This window comes from Schistocerca gregaria, chromosome 3 (assembly GCF_023897955.1).
Source record: "Schistocerca gregaria isolate iqSchGreg1 chromosome 3, iqSchGreg1.2, whole genome shotgun sequence".
Taxonomy (NCBI): domain Eukaryota; kingdom Metazoa; phylum Arthropoda; class Insecta; order Orthoptera; family Acrididae; genus Schistocerca; species Schistocerca gregaria.
In genome coordinates this window covers 870,307,991-870,327,035 of record NC_064922.1, presented here as the reverse complement: position 1 = coordinate 870,327,035, position 19,045 = coordinate 870,307,991, and the positions used below count along the sequence as shown (strand labels likewise).

The 19,045-nt window shown below is 39.8% G+C and overlaps 1 protein-coding gene across 2 annotated transcripts in view; it reads left to right on the top strand.

The window, feature by feature from the left end:
- Window positions 1–19,045, top strand: part of LOC126354906 (probable helicase senataxin) — a 264,286-nt gene that overhangs the window by 152,871 nt on the left and 92,370 nt on the right. For both annotated transcript variants that reach the window (XM_050004975.1, XM_050004976.1), the window contains 3 exons: window positions 6,804–6,986; window positions 10,558–10,700; window positions 14,369–14,512. In XM_050004975.1, the coding sequence (XP_049860932.1) occupies window positions 6,804–6,986; window positions 10,558–10,700; window positions 14,369–14,512 (470 nt within the window). The remainder of the gene's footprint in view (window positions 1–6,803; window positions 6,987–10,557; window positions 10,701–14,368; window positions 14,513–19,045) is intronic.

The window sequence follows — 19,045 nt, the reverse complement described above, 5'->3', positions numbered from 1 at the left end:
GACAATACAAAGTTATATTCCTTCATGGTAACACCCCATCACACATGACAAAATGGGTCAGGGAAATGGTTGAGACTTTCGTTTGGGAAATATTAGGACATCAGCTTATTCTGCAGACTTGGGTCTGTCCGATTATCACCTGTTTGCATCTCAGGGACACGCTCTTGCTGAACAACACTTCAATCCTTACGAAAATGTACAAAAATAGCTTGCTGATTGGTTTGTGCCAAAAGAACTGTTCTTTTGGCCTGGCATTCATAGTCTGCTGGAGGGGTGGGAGAAATGTATAAATAGCAATGGAGATTATTTTGAATATTTTGAATAAAATATTGTTTATCAGTTTCAAACAGATATATAATAATTGCATTCATATTCCGGTTTCATGCTTCTACACAGGACAGTTTACGACCCTTATATTCCATATCGTGGGAGAACTGAATGTCCCAGCAGATGCCCTCTCTCTTGTAGAAATGATTACAGGCAAAGTTGATTACAGAGCACGTTTTGGTGCAGCAAGCCGACAACTAGCTCCAAGATTTATTGGCACAGCCATGTAGTCTGCAGCTCCTCTGTGTCCAGGTGCCACCGTCGGACGTGCTATTGTATTGTGATGTTTCCACATTCGAGCCTTGACAATTTGTGTCTGTTAACTTTGAGAACAGGCATTGGCATCCCTGCACGATTTCTCTTATCCAGGAATCTGAGGTAGAATGAATTTGGTCAAACTTCTGTGAAGCCAAATAGTGACAAAGGTTGCAAGGCATTTGTGCACCAGTGTGTGGTCTATCAGTGGAATAAGAGCATTCACCATGTCACTGCACCCCTTGGCATATTTTTCCCGTCTAACCAGCGACTCGACTACATACATATCGACGTTGTCAGACCTTTACCACCATCTGAAGGATGTACTTAGTGACTTCAACTGCTTCACTTGTTGGCCTGAAGTCTTTCCCATGATCAACATCACCACTGAAACAATCACAGTCACATTCTTTCGCAGATGAGTTATTCGTTTCAGAGTGCCTCTTTGCATTATCACTGACCAGGACAGGAAATTTGGATCCTACCAGTTCTAGGCACTTGCCATCCTGTTAGGCGTGAAGCACGTAAGGACAATGGTTTACCAACATCGAATTGTTTATTGGAACTCTGCATCAGCAGTTAAAGATAACCCTCCAGTCCCACGAATTGCAACATTGGACAGAAACGCTGCCAATCATCCTCCTGTGCCTTTGAGCATCCATTGTGGATGATCTGAAATCTTCAGCAACAGATCTTGTTTACAGTCAACTGTTCCAACTATTAATTGAGTTCCTTGGCTACATGCCAGACACTCTTATGAAGGCATCAGACTTTATCAACAAACTACACATACAGATCTGACAGCTTCGTCCTATGTAGCGAGAGATCAACACATTCGCCAACCTTTCATCTTTGCAGACCTGTGTTTCAACCAAGCCTCTGCAGCCACCATATGATTGGCCATATCTAGTCCTCAGCAGGGGCGGCATAATGTTTGAAGTTAATGTTGTGGGTTCCCTAACAACAATCTCGATTGGCCGCCTTAAACCTGTGTTCAGCACTGCCTGCGCTGGTATGAACAGATCACCTGACAAATCAACCACAGGTAAGACAGAACTGCCTGTCAGGGACAAGCCACAACAGACATTAAATGCTGACCCCGACGCCTCTGCAGTAGCGAAGCCTGTTGTCATGAGATCTGGATATCACATCCGCTTCAGTCAAAGATATTGTCAGCAGTAGAGGGAGGGTGGTGTTTGATATAGGGACTGTGCATTGTTGTTTCAAATGGGTTCAAGACATGAAGTGACATTATTGCTCATGTTTGTTTATTCTTTAGTTTTTGTAATTATTCCTTGTACTGATTCTAGATATGTATTGCCAGACTGTTTTACATCTTCACCTACTATGCTGTTAAATGTTGAAATAAAGGAGATTTACTTTAAATTGCAACATAATCTTTCAGCTTGGAATCCCAACTGGCTGCAGACAGAACAGTAGTCTTTTATAAAGCTGCAACTACACTGATTTGTTGACATAAAGATGTACACAAAAGTGTGTTACATTATTGGTTGAGGCTGTCATGTAAAAGAGCTACACCTAGCCCAGTGCAACTTTCAGGGATCTTCTTTTACTGACTGTATTATTGTTGATTGTGATGATGGCTCCAGTAGAGTCAAAGCTTCATTTTTTCTTGGCAAAACTGAACTTGTTCTCAGTCTTTAAGAACAACAGTGTGTATGTACGGCAGGGGGGAGGGGGGGGGGGGTTAGCATGCACTTGCGTGTGCGGGCGTGTGTGTGCCGTATTTTCCCTATATTCTGTATTAGAAGTGTGATGTTTAATCTAAACATGTACTCTTGCTTGTGGTAACAAAGTGAGACCTGGCTGCAAAAGGTCAGATACAATGTGCGTGTCAGAATTTATGTCCTTAAAGTAATTTATTCATCTACTCATACTACTTGCAATTAGCATTGATTACTATATGCATTCGTCATTGAAGAATATCTTCTTTTGAAAACTCCTCTCTTTAAAGGACATTTACTCATTACAGTCTGTTAGAATGGTCTGTTTTTGTGTGACATTTTGCCGTAATGTATATTTTGTGCTTTTGTGTAAATCATATCTTATTGTTCAAGTTCTGTTGCAGTCAATGTGACCTGAAAACAAAATCTTAGTCATAGCTTTCGGTACAATTTTTGGATTTGGAGGCAAAGCTTTTTAAGTGTATTTTGTTTCCTGCATGTATTGGTATGTTTTTAGATTTGGCTTTCTTGATTTCTCATAGTATTATCTTTCTACACCTGATATATACTTGTATGTGACCGAGACGGTGCAGGTGAATTGGACTTTCTTGATGCTGCAGTCGTAGTTATAGCTGGAACCGAAATACGTCAAGATATGTGGAACTTTTATTAATAAATATGAAGAGGTTCTTCTGTGAAAAACTCAGTGTATTGTACTGTAAAATACAACAACTTCTATTCAAAACTCGACAATATAGGGAGCAACACATCAGTAGACTTCTCAACCTCTGAAACTTCCTGGCAGATTAAAACTGAGTGCCCGACCGAGACTCGAACTCAGGATCTTTGCCTTTCGCCGGCAAGTGCTCTGCCATCTGAGCTACTGAAGCATGACTCACGCCCGGTCTCACAGCTTTACTTCTGCCAGTACCTCGTCTCGGCTTTGGTAGCTCCGATGGTAGAGCACTTGCCCGCGAAAGACAAAGGTCCCGAGTTCTAGTCTCGGTCGGGCACTCAGTTTTAATCTGCCAGGAAGTTTCATATCAGCGCACACTCCACTGCAGAGTGAAAATCTCATTCTCAAGCTCTGACATAAAAGTTTAACATGAATGAATACACTATGTTTTCTTCTCTTTCATCCCTCGTCTCACTCAGTATTGTTATGTTGTATTCCTGGAACAACGATTCATAGAGCATACACAAAAACCCATACAGTTACTGCATCTCGTGGAGATTCTGTGATCGCAGCCCCACTTTGAAGACACACAGGAGCCCTCTGTGCACTCATTATATGGAAAAATAGATGACAAAACCTGTAGTTAATTTCATATGTTCATCATCATCATCGTCATCATCATCATCATCTAAGACTGATTATGCCTTTCAGCGTTCAGTGTGGAGCATAGCCCCCTTATAAAATTCCTCCATGATCCCCTATTCAGTGCTAACATTGGTGCCTCTTCTGATGTTAAACCTATTACTTCAAAATCTTTCTTAACCGAATCCAGGTACCTTCTACTTGGTCTGCCCCGACTCCTCCTACCCTCTACTGCTGAACCCACGAGTCTCTTGGGTAACCTTGCTTCTCCCATGCGTGTAACATGACCCCACCATCTAAGCCTGTTCATCCTGACAGCTACATCTATAGAGTTCATTCCCAGTTTTTCTTTGATTTCCTCATTGTGGACACCCTCCTGCCACTGTTCCCATCTACTAGTACCTGCAATCATCCTAGCTACTTTCATATCCGTAACCTCAACCTTGTTGATAAGGTATCCTGAATCCACCTAGCTTTCGCTCCCATACAACAAAGTTGGTCGAAAAATTGAACGGTGCACAGATAACTTAGCCTTGGTACTGATTTCCTTCTTGCAGAAGAGAGTAGATCGTAGCTGAGCGCTCACTGCATTAGCTTTGCTACACCTCGCTTCCAGTTCTTTCAATATGTTGCCATCCTGTGAGAATATGCATCCTAAGTACTTGAAACTGTCCACCTGTTCTAACTTTGTTCCTCCTATTTGGCACTCAATCTGTTCATATTTCTTTCCCACTGACATTACTTTTGTTTTGGAGATTCTAATCTTCATACCATAGTCCTTACATTTCTGATCTAGCTCTGAAATATTACTTTGCAAACTCTCAATCGAATCTGCCATCACAACTAAGTCATCCACATATGCAAGACTGCTTATTTTGTGTTCACACATGTAAATCTCACCCAGCCAGTCTATTGTTTTCGACATATGTGTCTTACCCCTGAAACTACTCTGAACCATGAACTCAATTTACCATCAACTCTAACTGCTGCCTGACTATCCATGTAAAGACCTTTAATTGCGTGCAAAAGTTTGCCTCCTATTCCATAGTCTCGTAGGACAGACAATAACTTCCTCCTAGGAACCCAGTCATATGCCTTTTCTAGATCTATAAAGCATAGATACAATTCCCTGTTCCACTCATAACACTTCTCCATTATTTGCTGTAAGCTAAAGATCTGGTCCCGACAACCTCTAAGAGGCCTAAACCAACACTGATTTTCATCCAATTGGTCCTCAACTAATACTCGCACTTTCCTTTCAACAATACCTGAGAAGATTTTACCCACAACGCTGATTAAAGAGATACCTCTGTAGTTGTTACAATCTTTTCTGTTTCCATGTTTAAAGATTGGTGTTATTACTGTTTTTGTCCAGTCTGATGGAACCTGTCCCGACTCCCAGGCCATTTCAATTATCCTGTGTAGCCATTTAAGACCTGACATTCCACTGTATTTGATGAGTTCCGACTTAATTTCATCCACCCCAGCTGCTTTATTGCACTGCAATCTATTGACCATTTTCACCACTTCCTCAAATGTGATCCTATTTCCATCCTTATTCCTATCCCATTGTACATCAAAATCTGAACATGCAGATTAAATAATGATCAGTGTCATCAAAGAATCCCCTGAATACACGTGTGTCCTTCACAGCCTTCCTGAATTCCTGATCTGTTATTATATAGTCAATGACAGAACTGGTTCCCCTGCCTTCCCAAGTATACCGGTGAATGTTCTTATGTTTAAAAAAGAAGTTTGTGATTACTAAGCCCATACCGGCACAGAAATCCAAAAGTCGTGTCCCGTTCCTATTGGCCTCCACATCCTCTCCAAATTTACCCATAACCTTTTCATACCCTTCTGTTCGATTTCCAATCCTGGCATTAAAATCACCCATGAGCAGAACACTGTCCTTGCCCTTTACTCTAACAACTACATTACTGAGTGCCTCATAAAAACTATCCATCTTATCTTGATCTGTCCCTTCACAATGCGAATATACTGACACAATCCTCATTTTCTTGCTAGACACTGTAAAATCTATCCACATCCGTCGTTCATTTACATACCTTACTGCAACTACACTGGGTTCCATTTCTTTCCTGATGTAAAGCCCTACGCCCCATTGTGCTACTCCTGCTTTGACTCCTGACAGGTAGACCTTGTATTCTCCCACTTCCTCTTCTTTCTCACCTCCTACCTGAATGTCACTAACAGCTGAAATGTCCAGCCCCATCTTACTTGCAGCCTCTGCCAGCTCTACCTTCTTCCCAGAGTAGCCCCCATTGATATTAATAGCTCCCCATCTCATTACCATTTGTTTGCCAAGTCGTATCTTAGGAGTCCCTGGTTTGTTAGTTAGAGGTGGGACTCCGTCACCTCCAAAGGTCCGAGGCATTTTGCTCTGATTGTTGCCAGCATCATATTTATAGTACCAGGGAAGCAGGTTGCTAGCCTTACTTGCCCCGAGTCCCATTGAGTTTTACCGCTAACGGTTGAGGGACTAACCGGTGGATTTGGTAGTCTTTGCTGTATGAGCACAAAGGTGACCACAACTCAGAATATGTCTGAGATGCCCAGCCTTATTCCAAAGTAACTAGTATCCCAACTGTCGGGACCATTTACTTGGCCACTCATACGTTGCCCGTGGTTCATGAACTAGGACATGACTACAGGAACCCACACCAGGAACCACTTTCATATGTTTAATTATTAAATTGTTATATTGCTTAAAGATCCTATCCATGATTGATGGACTAGGTCGGTGTCTGGAGTGATATGTAACACCACCAATAATACCTTTGACCGCAGTGTCCAATGTAATGCTTGCAACTTTCTTTTGTAATGCTGTTGACACAAGTCAGTTTTTTTCTGAGACTTGCGTACTTCTTTTGTATGAACCGACAGTGCTTTGTATTTTATTTCTTGTTTAATTTATATGTTGTACATACATGCTGCAGTTCTGGTAACCACAACAGTTTTTAATTTTATTTGTTGTAAATCTGTCTCATACTTAAAGTATCTAGAGTTTCCTCACATCCAATATATAGTTATGTAAAAAAAATGTAGTTGTGAAATTATGTTTCAAATATTTGAAATGTATGTGCTATGTTAAGGAGGAAATCCTTATGTATGATATTATTTATCATAAATTATTATTATTTAGCTTTCATAATAGGAGTATCATAACTGACTGATATGTTGTTTATTTGCAATAGGGACAGGAAAATCAACAGTAATAAAAAACTTAGTAATGCAGATTTTATATGGAAGAAATGATTACAGACGAAACTGGCGCAAGGCAAATCACAGATGCCCCAGGATATTGCTTTGTGCCCCTTCCAATGCAGCTGTCGATGAGCTCGTTGATCGACTTTTAATTATCAGACAAGCTATGCCAAGTATGTATGTAGTATTTTATTCAGTTTATATATTTTTCACATTTGTAAAAAAATTGGTGTAGGCCTACTAGTGTTAAACTTAGTAATGATAATGTCACCAGCATTGTACTTATGTAAAGTGTCCATAGTAAGCATGACCTGAACTACACTTGCAAGGAGAGGTCCCCAGGGGTGGCATCTAGTTTTTGAAACCATCTATACTGTGATGTTAAAATACAAAACTTATGTGCAGATGGTTCTGGGTTCAAATCTCGTCAGAAACTTGAAACTTTAAGGACTTAACAAAAGAATGGATACCTGACTATGGGATCAGACTCACAATCAGTGTGGTTTTGATGAGCTCCATAGAAAGCCTGTAGCCTCTTGACAGAGGCAGATTGTTCCCTTTTTATGAATTAGGCACATCCAGCTATTAATTAACAATGTTGTCCATATACGTGGCCTCAGAGACCACCTAAACCACCATATTGTCTTCCTGGACAAAAGTATCTGAGCTCCACAAAAACACCCTCAGTCCGGTGTCAGCTCATCTACAATCCATCGTCTATGAAACACACATGACCTTTCTGAAACCTCTCACGAACATCCCCTTGGAGGTTCACCTGCCCACAGCTTCATCTACATTTGTATTTCAGGATAAAAGACTTCACAGTTCCAGTTATTCTGTGATATCTGTTTTGTTTAGTGAGTGTTGCTGACCAAACTGTGTACGCCTTACACACACAGGTGGCAGTGAACAACACTCCCTATGACAGAAGTGTAATGTTTTTGCTGCAGAATGGGTAGCCATTATGCAAGCTGTTAGAAACATGTGCACTTGCTCTCATGACTCTTTATTTTCTAATTTGCACTGACACCCTGAGGCATGTACAAATGAAGTGGTAACTACTGGTACCACTGACACCCAATGACAATGATCATTCAGAGTTTCAAAACACCAGAAGGCCGAACATATTTCTCTGGACCTCCACCAAATTCTCAGAACAACAGCACATTCTTTGTCCTCTCCCTTCAATAGCCCTATCCTCAGTTGCCTTTATTCCACTCACTTGCTTTCACCATTTTCTCTCCTTCCATTTTTAATCCCATTGTTCACCAATTTTTACATTATCCTCTTGTTTCTACCACATTTCTCTCTCTCTCTCTCTCTCTCTCTCTCTCTCTCTCTCTCTCTGTGTGTGTGTGTGTGTGTGTGTGTGTGTGTGTGTGTGTGTGTGTGTGTGTGTTGTGATTAGTCCTCATTTTCCCCATTGCTTATCAATACTTTCTTCTTCCATACTTCTTTGCCCTGCACATCTGCTCACGTCCCTGTTGCCATAATCCATTCCTCTCTGCCCATACCTAAGTGTCCACGCAACCACGTACAAACAGTGTGATACGCTCACTTTGTGTGCATACGTGCATGCACATCCATGCCTGCCCATATGTGTGCTTACACTAGAGCAGTAGTTTACCAGAAATCTACTACAATTTGCCGAGTTTTTACTGTGTGCCCCCAACTTATCCATTGCTGGTTTTTAGCTACATTTCCTTATTTTTCTTTTCTTTTACTATCTGTAAATGATATGATATGTCTGTGTGGAGTCTTTACTGTCTGCCTACATTTTTCATCGCACAATTATCAGTTAAATTTTTTCCGCCTCCTATCTCATTGTTGATTGTTTTCTATAATTATCTTTCTGAAGCATAGAGATAACCAGGTTTAATTATGATTATTAAAACACTTTTGTGTTAAAGCTGCAATTGTAAATAATTGAGTCTGTTGCTCCCTCTTTTCATATACTTTTACTGGATATTTATGAATACAGTGTTCTTGAATTGTTTCATGGAACATTTAAATTGGTGTGCTTTTGTAGTTATGCTGTACTTTGTTTTCACGTAAATGGGTGATTTTTCATTGTGAGTAATATGTGCTACATTTTAGAATGAAATTGAAAAACTTAAGTTTTTCTTGCAGCATCTTTTAAGTATTCCATTATTTTTATGTCATTGTAACATCATAAGTTGTAAGTAGTATACTTCTTGCAGATGCAAGCATATCTATAAGGAATGTTCAAATGAAAAAGTACAAAATGTCACAACAACCAGGCCTGTTGAAAATTGCATATACTGCTTTGGAATAACAAGTCAAGACAGCATGCAGTGGTAGCATACATTGTCACCACCCCCTAAAAAATTCAATGTTGTGCCCTTAGCAGGCAAGTTGCTGCTCACCATATTTTTTGATGTCTGATAATCGTGGAATTCCTTGAGTACAGAAAAACTGTTAACAGTGATGTGTACTATGAGACACTCCATAGTAAATCCACCAAGAGCAAATGACCTGGGCTGCCCACGGAGGGAGTGATGTGCGTCCACATGTCTACAAGATCAGACAAAATATAATGGCCAAGCTTAAGTGGAAGCAGCTTGAGGTTCTATCCTGTAGTCCGGACTTTAGTGTGTTTAGTCTGCTTAAAAAACATCCCAAAGGGAAGCTCTTCAACTTGGACAACAATGTGAAGGACCCTGGGAAGACTGGCTTCTGTAACAGCCACAGGAATTCTTGGAGCAAGGAATTCTTCATCTCATGAAACAGTGGGATAGTTTTGCGCAGGACACTGGTGATTACTTTCGAATAAAGACTTCAGTTATACCCACAGTGTTGTTTCGTACCTTTTCATTTGAACACCCCACATATATCTAATTTTTTTTTCTACCACTTCTTGAAACAACTGAACAGTTATTTTTAAGATAGTTTTTTTTTTCTTTTCAGTTCTCCTCCCACCCCTACACCCCACCCCCACCCTCCTCGGGCAGTTCTATATATTACATTTCAAGAGTCTGTTTGGAAAATAATGAAGTTAATTTGAGTTCTTGATGGCCTTTGAAAACTTTGCCATCAACTTATCTATTCTTTCTGTGATCAATAGCATCCCTTATATGATTTAAATGGCTCCAAGGTGTAAATTTTGTTCTTCCAGAAATGGGAGTAGTGATTTGTAACCAGTTCATCAGATGTTATTTTGATCAGTTACTATGCATTCCATATTTTCTGCATCTTTAATTCATGCCCAAAATTTACCTCCAGCATGATTTGTCTGGGTTGAGTTATGCACTATATTTCTCTGATTTTTGTTTAAGATGAAATACAGCATTTAGAACAGATCAGCATAAATTTCCATTCAGTATTGTTGATAATGATAATCCTTTATAATTATTCACACAGTTCTGTTTCCTTTCTGTTTTTACCTTAATAACTTGATTTATCAACTCTGGAATTTGAGATGTCATTAAATAGCTTGCTTAATTCCAGAGACTTCTTATAAACAACTTACTAGGCAATCACTGAAATTGAGGAGGATATTTAATGACTGTTTATTAGTGAAACATTAGCTATAGTGTCACAATTACTTGTTCTGTCATTTCTTGCAATTTATTTCATTTTGTTGTGATATTGATTTTCCTGTTGATTTCCTCTCCATGTGATGGACAGTTATGGTTTTATTAAGGTTTTTTTCTTCAGTGAAGTTCTTACTACCACTACTACTAAAACTACTACTACTACTACTACTACTACTACTACTTTCAGAGGAAGAAAGATTCAAAATGGTCCGTGTTGGCAAAACATTGCGGCCTTCAGTCCATGCCATTTCACTTGATGAACTGGCAAAGAAAGACGTCAGGAACGCAGTAGAAAACTTGAGCGGTGATCCAGAAAGCCTGGATCTTGAGGTTTGTATAAGTTTTCATTGCTGTTAAAAGTTTCTCTCTCTCTCTCTCTCTCTCTCTCTCTCTCTCTCTCTCATTTTTAAGGATGCCATGCACGAAATTCTTGCCAGCAAACTAACTGCAGGCACTAGCTATGAACGTTAGCTTCTATAACTTTCCACAGTCTCCCACCTTTTACTTTCCTTTGAAAGGGCACGGCCGATTTCCTTCCAAATCCTTCCCTAACCCGAGCTTGTGCTCCGTCTCTAATGACCTCGGTGTTGACAGGACGTTAAACACTAACAACCACCACCACCACCACCCACCTTTTACTGGTGAGCAGGGTATTGTCATGACAACAGTGCAAGTTAGTAGCATGCACATAGCGATTATTGGGGAAGACTTGGTTGAGTGAACATTTAATTAAAGAACTACATGCCGGAAATACATGAAGTTGAATTATAAAGTGATTAGTAGCGTGTCAAAGAAAACATTTCACTGGAATAGGAATGTTGCATCATTTGTGACTTGTTTTGGAGAGCATGTTTGAAGATAAATATATCAAGTGAAAGCACATCATCTTTTATTTCAGAAAAACATGGCTGACTATTATGGTTAAGTTTTCTTGTAAATAATTACAGCTACATTGAGGTTATATGTTAGTTTTTCTGTGTGTATGTGGCTGAAGTAAGCATCTCATCCCATATCTAGCAATGAAAAATCCAGGATGGAATGTAACTCAGCATCTCCACTGTGGTGAGTATCATCATATAATCAGAGTTCTCAGAATTACAGGATGAGAGTTTACACATTGTACTGGCTGACCACATTGCCCTTGTTCAGTAGAGTATGACTACAGTGAGGGATTGTGTCTTGTGAAGTGGATAAGAGCAGAAAACGGGGGTTGGAGGGAAGCCTGACTGATGGTTGGGGAGGATGGGACAGCCAACGAATGGGATAGGTTTGTGGTATAGGTGAGCTCACACAGCTGTAGTTGAGGTGAGTTAGTTATGACACGCAGTGAAGTGTTGAAGTCAGTTAAAAGCGTGTGTGGGGAGGGAGGAGAATGGAGACTGTAGTGATGAAAGTGACTTCAGATTAATGGGGTGAAATAAAAGAAATCGGAAAAGTAGTGGGAGTGGAGGTGGTTATGGGACAGGGGTTTGCCAAAATGAAAGCCAGAAGGATTATACATTATTTCAGATGTTGGAAAAGATACAGATCATGTGTATTTTTTTTTTTTTGTGTAATTTTTACTGCCTGCAAAACAGTTTTTGCTATGCGAGAAGAAGGGAAGAGATTCCCATAATTTATTTAATTCTGTTTATTACAAACTGACTTGCTGAGAATAGGCTTGTGGTGTTCTTCTTCTTATCTTTTTTCATGTTATTTTGGATAGTAAGAAAAGGGTGCAAAAAATAAACCTTATACATTGGTCATAATTGAATGTTGGACTCCACAAGGTTCCCTTTCTGTGCAGTGACCGTGTAATATAAAGTTATAAAAAATGTAGCAACCAGTCACGGAAACACAATTTATTTATCTTGTTGCAAATCGATTTTGACTGATATCAGTCATCATTGGTGCATTTTTCTAACCAATACATGCCATAAGTAAAAGTACTGTCCTTGGCAGATTTCTATCATGAAGTTTCTGCGACTGGTTAGTCATAATTGTTCTGCTGTGTGTCTATGCTTTAGGAAGGTGAGTATACAGACATTCTACAATTTTGTTAAGTAGAACTCATTCCAGTATACTGTTATTCAGATATTTGCCATAGAAATCAAATGAAAAATTGTGAACAGAGCATATTGAACAAAATCATTCACATCTTCAGTTAGAAAATTAGCTACTTTTTAGAGAGAGGGAGAGACATAGAGAGAGAGTTTCCTGTAGAACTAACACTTTGTTTGCCGGCCGCGGTGGTCTAGCAGTCCTAGGCACGCAGTCCGGAACCACACGACTGCTACGGTCGCAGGTTCGAATCCTGCCTCGGGCATGGATGTGTCTGATGTCCTTAGGTTAGTTAGGTTCAAGTAGTTCTAAGTTCTAGGGGACTGATGACCAGAGTAGTCAAGTCTCATAGTGCTCAGAGCCATTTTTTTAACACTTTGTTTTCCATATTGTAATTCAGAAACTGAAAAGACAGCCTACCGTCTGGGGCTCTCTATGCCATTTGCCAGTTGTGGCTTTCTCAGTTATATGAGTTGCATGTTACATTTAGGTTACTTGTATTATTCCAAAAGTCAGTCAGATCTCCTCTTATTCGCCCACAACCCAGTGCCAGTCCACAAGAGACAGTGATTGTTGCACCCTGTCTGCAACAGTTTCAACCCAGCTCCTAGAGCGATCCTCACACTCTTCCCAAAAACCGTCATCTTTAGGCATTCCAAGAATTCTTCACTTTTTGCATTGCGTAACAGTCCTTCCTGGAAAGCAACACCAAAACTACTAATGCCACTCAAACTGAGTCCTGAGCTATCCGTGACCTGAAATCTGATCTGTCATAATCCTCCCTGTGGATAATGGCTCCACTGCTGTGGTACTGGACTGGGGGAAGTATGTGGCAGATGGACCTCATCAGCTCTCACCCGTCTTGATGACTCCATTCCATCTCTTCTGTCTGAACTACAGACAATACTAAAAAACCTAGGCCCTTCAGAAGAACTTACAACCACCTCCATAAAACTCCTTACCCCTCCTGACCAACAGTCCGCTACTTCTGACTACTTACCAAAATACACAGAAACAATTATCCCATCTGCCACGTTGTACCAGGCTTCAAAGTCCCATCTGAATGCCTCTCAGCCCAAGTAGACTTACTCATCTAACCAATCATGTGTACCATTCTGTCCTACATAGTGAATACCATCTCCTTTCCCTGGAACATCTCAAATCCATACCTATCCCTCCCCCATCTGGAGTCTTCCTCCCTACTATTGATTCTGTGCCACTCTGTACCAGCTTCCCTCATACTCATGCCTCATGTTCCTATCACATTACCTCTCCCAAAATTCAACTGTTAGTCTTCCCGAAATCTTGTTTATCATAACATTACCACCTTCATTGGAGCTTACATTCAAACTGCAGTCGCAGTAAAGTCAACCAATAAACAGAAATGCCTCTGCTTCAGCAGAAATTACTCCTTTCACATCAAGCTGTCCCTTCGTACTATGTAGGCATCCATGGCAAATACAGGGTGTCCCATGAGGGGTGGTCAATATTCAGGGATATGACAGGGACAATCATTCGAAGCAAACCAGTCTAGGAAATAGCTTCACTCTCATTCATCTTTGCTACTGTGAAATATATCTCTTCTACTGAATGAGTGCTTATAGCTCGTAAAACGGAAAGCAAGGGACTTGAAGTAGAAGAGATTTGTTTCAGAGTATTGAAGATGTAGTAGTGCTCACAGCTCTGTCTACCCCTTACTTAAAATTCTGTTTGTCATTCTTGTACTTAGACTAATGTCAAAATAAATGACTTCGTAGAGTTACACAATAGTGACTTTGGTTGTGCTATTAGAATAGTCATTAATAAATATTTGGAAAGATATAATAAGCTGTACAGCTCCTGTTGCTTTTATGTTAGTTTTAAGTTTGCTACTGTTTAACCTCAGCAGAATACATTAACCTTTATCAGTACTAAAATCATTTTTGTGTAATATAGTCACAGTTATTGTTTGTCATCAGTTTCGCTGTTTGGACGCAAAGGAGAAATCGTACCAAATGGCTTATGAATCACCTGGTATCACAGAAGTTAGTAGACAAGCCCTTACTGCTAAAATTGCTGCAGTACAAGCAAAGAGAAAACTACTGGAACAGAAACGTTATGAGGTTTGTTATTGTCTTGTTGTATTCTTCTCATTTCTTTTTGTGCCTTGCATCTTGTAATTATTTTTTCATGCAGCTTTTTCCCCTTTTTTTACTGCTAGACACTTAAGTTTATAGTTTTGGGAAGTAGTTCATCATAATGGTATGCCCATTTCAATGCTGATACCATCACAGATAATTGTAACTCAAAAATAGTTCACATTAATACAACACACACACATTGATGTGCACTGACTGAGCTTAATGATTTATGAAAATGATGAACAGAAAATCTGTAATTGTGTCATTCTACATGCCAGTCTTCTTGAACTTCCTAGCATTGCACAGAGAATCCCATGTTGCCTTTTACTCATTTTTAAGCTTATATTATTGACCTTTAATAGACTATCCCCTCTGCTTACAGATATGCAATTTGCATTATGATAAAAATATTCATAGTCATAAAATAATTTTGTTCTTTTAATGTAATTTTGATTTAGTGGATTTCGTTATCGTCAGTGGCTAATTACACTAAGTGTGTGTGTGTGTGGGGGGGGGGGGGGGGGCAGGGGAGGGGGAGGGGGGTGCTATTAAGAAATTTGAAAAGGACAGGTTGCTACTCACCTTGTAGAGAAGACATTGAGTCAGAGACTGGCACAACAAAAAATATATATTTTTATATTTTAGCTTTCAGCCAAAAGGCCTTCTTCTGAAGCAGAAAACATCCATATTCACAGAACAACAACTTGCTCAGGCTGAGGTTCTAGGAGAGCCTAAGGATTTTATATCATTTTTACGTATTGAATAAATAAAGACATCAGTGTTTTGGAAATTAATAATAATAACAATAATAATAATAATAATAATAACAATAAAAGCCATTAGTTAATGAAAACCACAAGAATTTAACTACCAGTTCTTCTTATTTATTCTTCATGATTTTTTTTTCCCATGTGTGTTTTTCTCAGAGACGAAGTGAGATGATTAAGGCATTAAGATTCACATTCAGTTGGAGTAGATTGAAGTACACATGCAGGTTGAAGTTTTGCACAGTTTTCGTAAAAATGATTAAGGCGAATGCTGAGATGATACCATTGGAAAGAACACAACTGATTTCCCTTTCTCTTTCTTGTCTAATTCGCTCTGTCTTGTTTCTAATGACCCCAATGTCAATGGTTTCTTAACTTTAATATTTCTACCTTCTCAGGGGGTCAAAAACAAATGTCTTTAGCTGTCATTTTGTAAAAGCTGTTTTATGTGATACTGGAAAGTCATAGGTGGAATACAAATTATGGAAGTAGGTAGAAGTAACCATCTGATGTATAACTGATGTTTTGAACAGTCAACAAACCCATAAACAGAGAGTATTATATGGCATTTGCCCCTTACCTAGTTTTTGTATACAATCAGCATGGTTTTAGAAAGTGTTGCTCATCCAAAACTCCACTTGCTGTTTTCTCACATGATATACTGCAAACTATGATTGGAAGGCAACAACCAGATTCCATATTTTTAGATTTCTGGAAACCTTTTGACATGGTGCCCCTTTACAGGCTAGTAATGAACGTACAGGCATATGGAATGAGTTCACAGATACGTGAGTGACTTGAAGACTTCATAAATAATAGAACCCAGCTTGTTGTTCTCAATGGTGAGTGTTCATCACAGACAAGGGTATCGTCAGGAGTGCCCCCAGAGAAGTTTGATAGGACGACTGTTGTATATATAAAAAATTTGGTGAATAGTGTGGGCAGCAGTCTGCAGTTGTTTCCTGATGATGCCATAGTGTACAATAAGTTGTCAAAGTTGAGTGACTGTAAGAAGATACAAGATGATGTAGACAAAATTTCCAGTTGGTGTGATGAGTGCCAGCTAGTCCTAAACATCTGGAAATGTAAGTTAATGCAGATGAGTAGGAAGATCAGACATGCAATGTTTGGATACAGTGATACTAGTGTCCTGCTTGACACACTCGTTGTTGTGGTCTTCAGTCCTGAGACTGGTTTGATGCAGCTCTCCATGCTACTCTATCCTGTACAAGCCTCTTCATCTCCCAGTACCTACTGCAAACTAAATCCTTCTGAATCTGCTTAGTGTATTCATCTCTTGGTCTCCTTCTACGATTTTCACCCTCCACGCTGCCCTCCAATACTAAATTGGTGATCCCTTGATGCCTCAGAACATGTCCTACCAACCGATCCCTTCTTCTCGTTAAGTTGTGCCACAAACTCCTCTTCTCCCCAATCCTATTCAATACCTCCTCGTTAGTTATGTGATCTACCCATCTAATCTTCAGCATTCTTCTGTAGCACCACATTTCGAAAGCTTCTGTTCTCTTCTTGTCCAAACTATTTATTGTCCATGTTTCACTTCCATACATGGCTACACTCCACACAAATACTTTCAGAAACGACTTCCTGACACTTAAATCTATTCTCGATGTTAACAAATTTCTCTTCTTCAGAAACGCTTTCCTTGCCATTGCCAGTCTAAATTTTATATCCTCTCTACTTGGACCATCATCAGTTATTTTGCTCCCCAAATAGCAAAACTCCTTTACTACTTTAAGTGTCTCATTTCCTAATCTAATTCCCTCAGCATCACCCGACTTAATTTGACTACATTCCATTATCCTCGTTTTGCTTTTGTTGATGTTCATCTTATACCCTCCTTTCAAGACACTGTCCATTCCTTTCATCTGCTCTTCCAAGTCCTTTGCTGTCTCTGACAGAATTACAATGTCATCGGCGAACCTCAAAGTTTTTATTTCTTCTCCCTGGATTTTAATACCTACTCTGAATTTTTCTTTTGTTTCCTTCACTGCTTGCTCAATATACAGATTGAATACCATCGGGGAGAGGCTACAACCCTGTCTTACTCCCTCCCCAACAACTGCTTCCCTTTCATGTCCCTCGACTCTTATATCTGGTTTCTGTACAAATTGTAAATAGCCTTTCGCTCGCTGTATTTTACCCCTGCCACCTTTAGAATTTGAAAGAGAGTATTCTAGTCAACATTGTCAAAAGCTTTCTCTAAGTCTACAAATGCTAGAAACATAGGTTTGCCTTTCCTTAATCTTTCTTCTAAGATAAGTGGTATGGTCAGTATTGCCTCACGTGTTCCAGTATTTCTACGGAATCCAAACTGATCTTTCCCTAGGTCGGCTTCTACTAGTTTTCCCATTCGTCTGTAAAGAATTAGTGTAAGTATTTTGCAGCTGTGGCTTATTAAACTGATAGTTCGGTGATTTTCACATCTGTCAACACCTGCTTTCTTTGGGATTGGAATTATTATATTCTTCTTGAAGTCTGAGGGTATTTCGCCTGTCTCATACACCTTGCTCACCAGATAGTAGAGTTTCGTCAGGACTGGCTCTCCCAAGGCCGTCAGTAGTTCCAATGGAATGTTGTCTACTCCAGGGGCCTTGTTTCGACTCAGGTCTTTCAATGCTCTGTCAAACTCTTCACGCAGTATCGCATCTCCCATCTCATCCTCATCCACATCCTCCTCCATTTCCATAATATTGTCCTCAAGTACATCGCCCTTGTATAGACCCTCTATATACTCCTTCCATCTTTCTGCTTTCCCTTCTTTGCTTAGAAGTGGGTTTCCATCTCAGGTCTTGATGTTCATACAAGTGATTCTCTTTTCTCCAAAGGTGCCTTTAATTTTCCTGTAGGCAGTATCTATCTTACCCCTAGTGAGATAAGCCTTTACATCCCTACATTTGTCTTCTAGCCATCCCTGCTTAGCCATTTTGCACTTCATGTCGATCTCATGTTTGAGACGTTTGTATTCCTTTTTGCCTACTTCATTTACTGAATTTTTATATTTTCTCCTGTCATCAATTAAATTTAATATTTCAAAAACAAAGATTCCAAGACTTACCAAGCGGGAAAGCGCCGGCAGACAGGCACATGAACAAAACACACACACAGAATTACGAGCTTTCGCAACTGGCAGTTGCTTCGTCAGGAAGGAAGGAAGGAGAGGGAAAAATGAAAGGATGTGGGTTTTAAGGGTGTCATTCCAATCCCGGGAGCGGAAAGACTTCCCTTAGGGGAAAAAAAGGACAGGTGTACACTCGCACACACACACACACACACACACACACATATCCATCTTAAAACCCACATCCTTTCATTTTTCCCTCTCCTTCCTTCCTTCCTGACGAAGCAACTGCCAGTTGCGAAAGCTCGTAATTCTGTGTGTGTGTTTGTGTGTTTTGTTCATGTGCCTGTCTGCCGGCGCTTTCCCGCTTGGTAAGTCTTGGAATCTTTGTTTTTAATATATTTTTCCCATGTGGAAGTTTCTTTCTGTTTTAAATTTAATATTTCTTCTGTTACCCAAGGATTTCTACTAGTCCTCGTCTTTCTACCTACTTGATCCTCTGCTGCCTTCACTACTTCATCCCTCAAAGCTACCCATTCTTCTTCTACTGTATTTTTTCCCCCATTCCTGGCATTCGTTCCCTTTCGCTCTCCATGAAACTCTGTACAAATTCTGGTTTAGTCAGTTTATCCAGGTCCCCAGGTCCCATCTCCTTAAATTCCTACC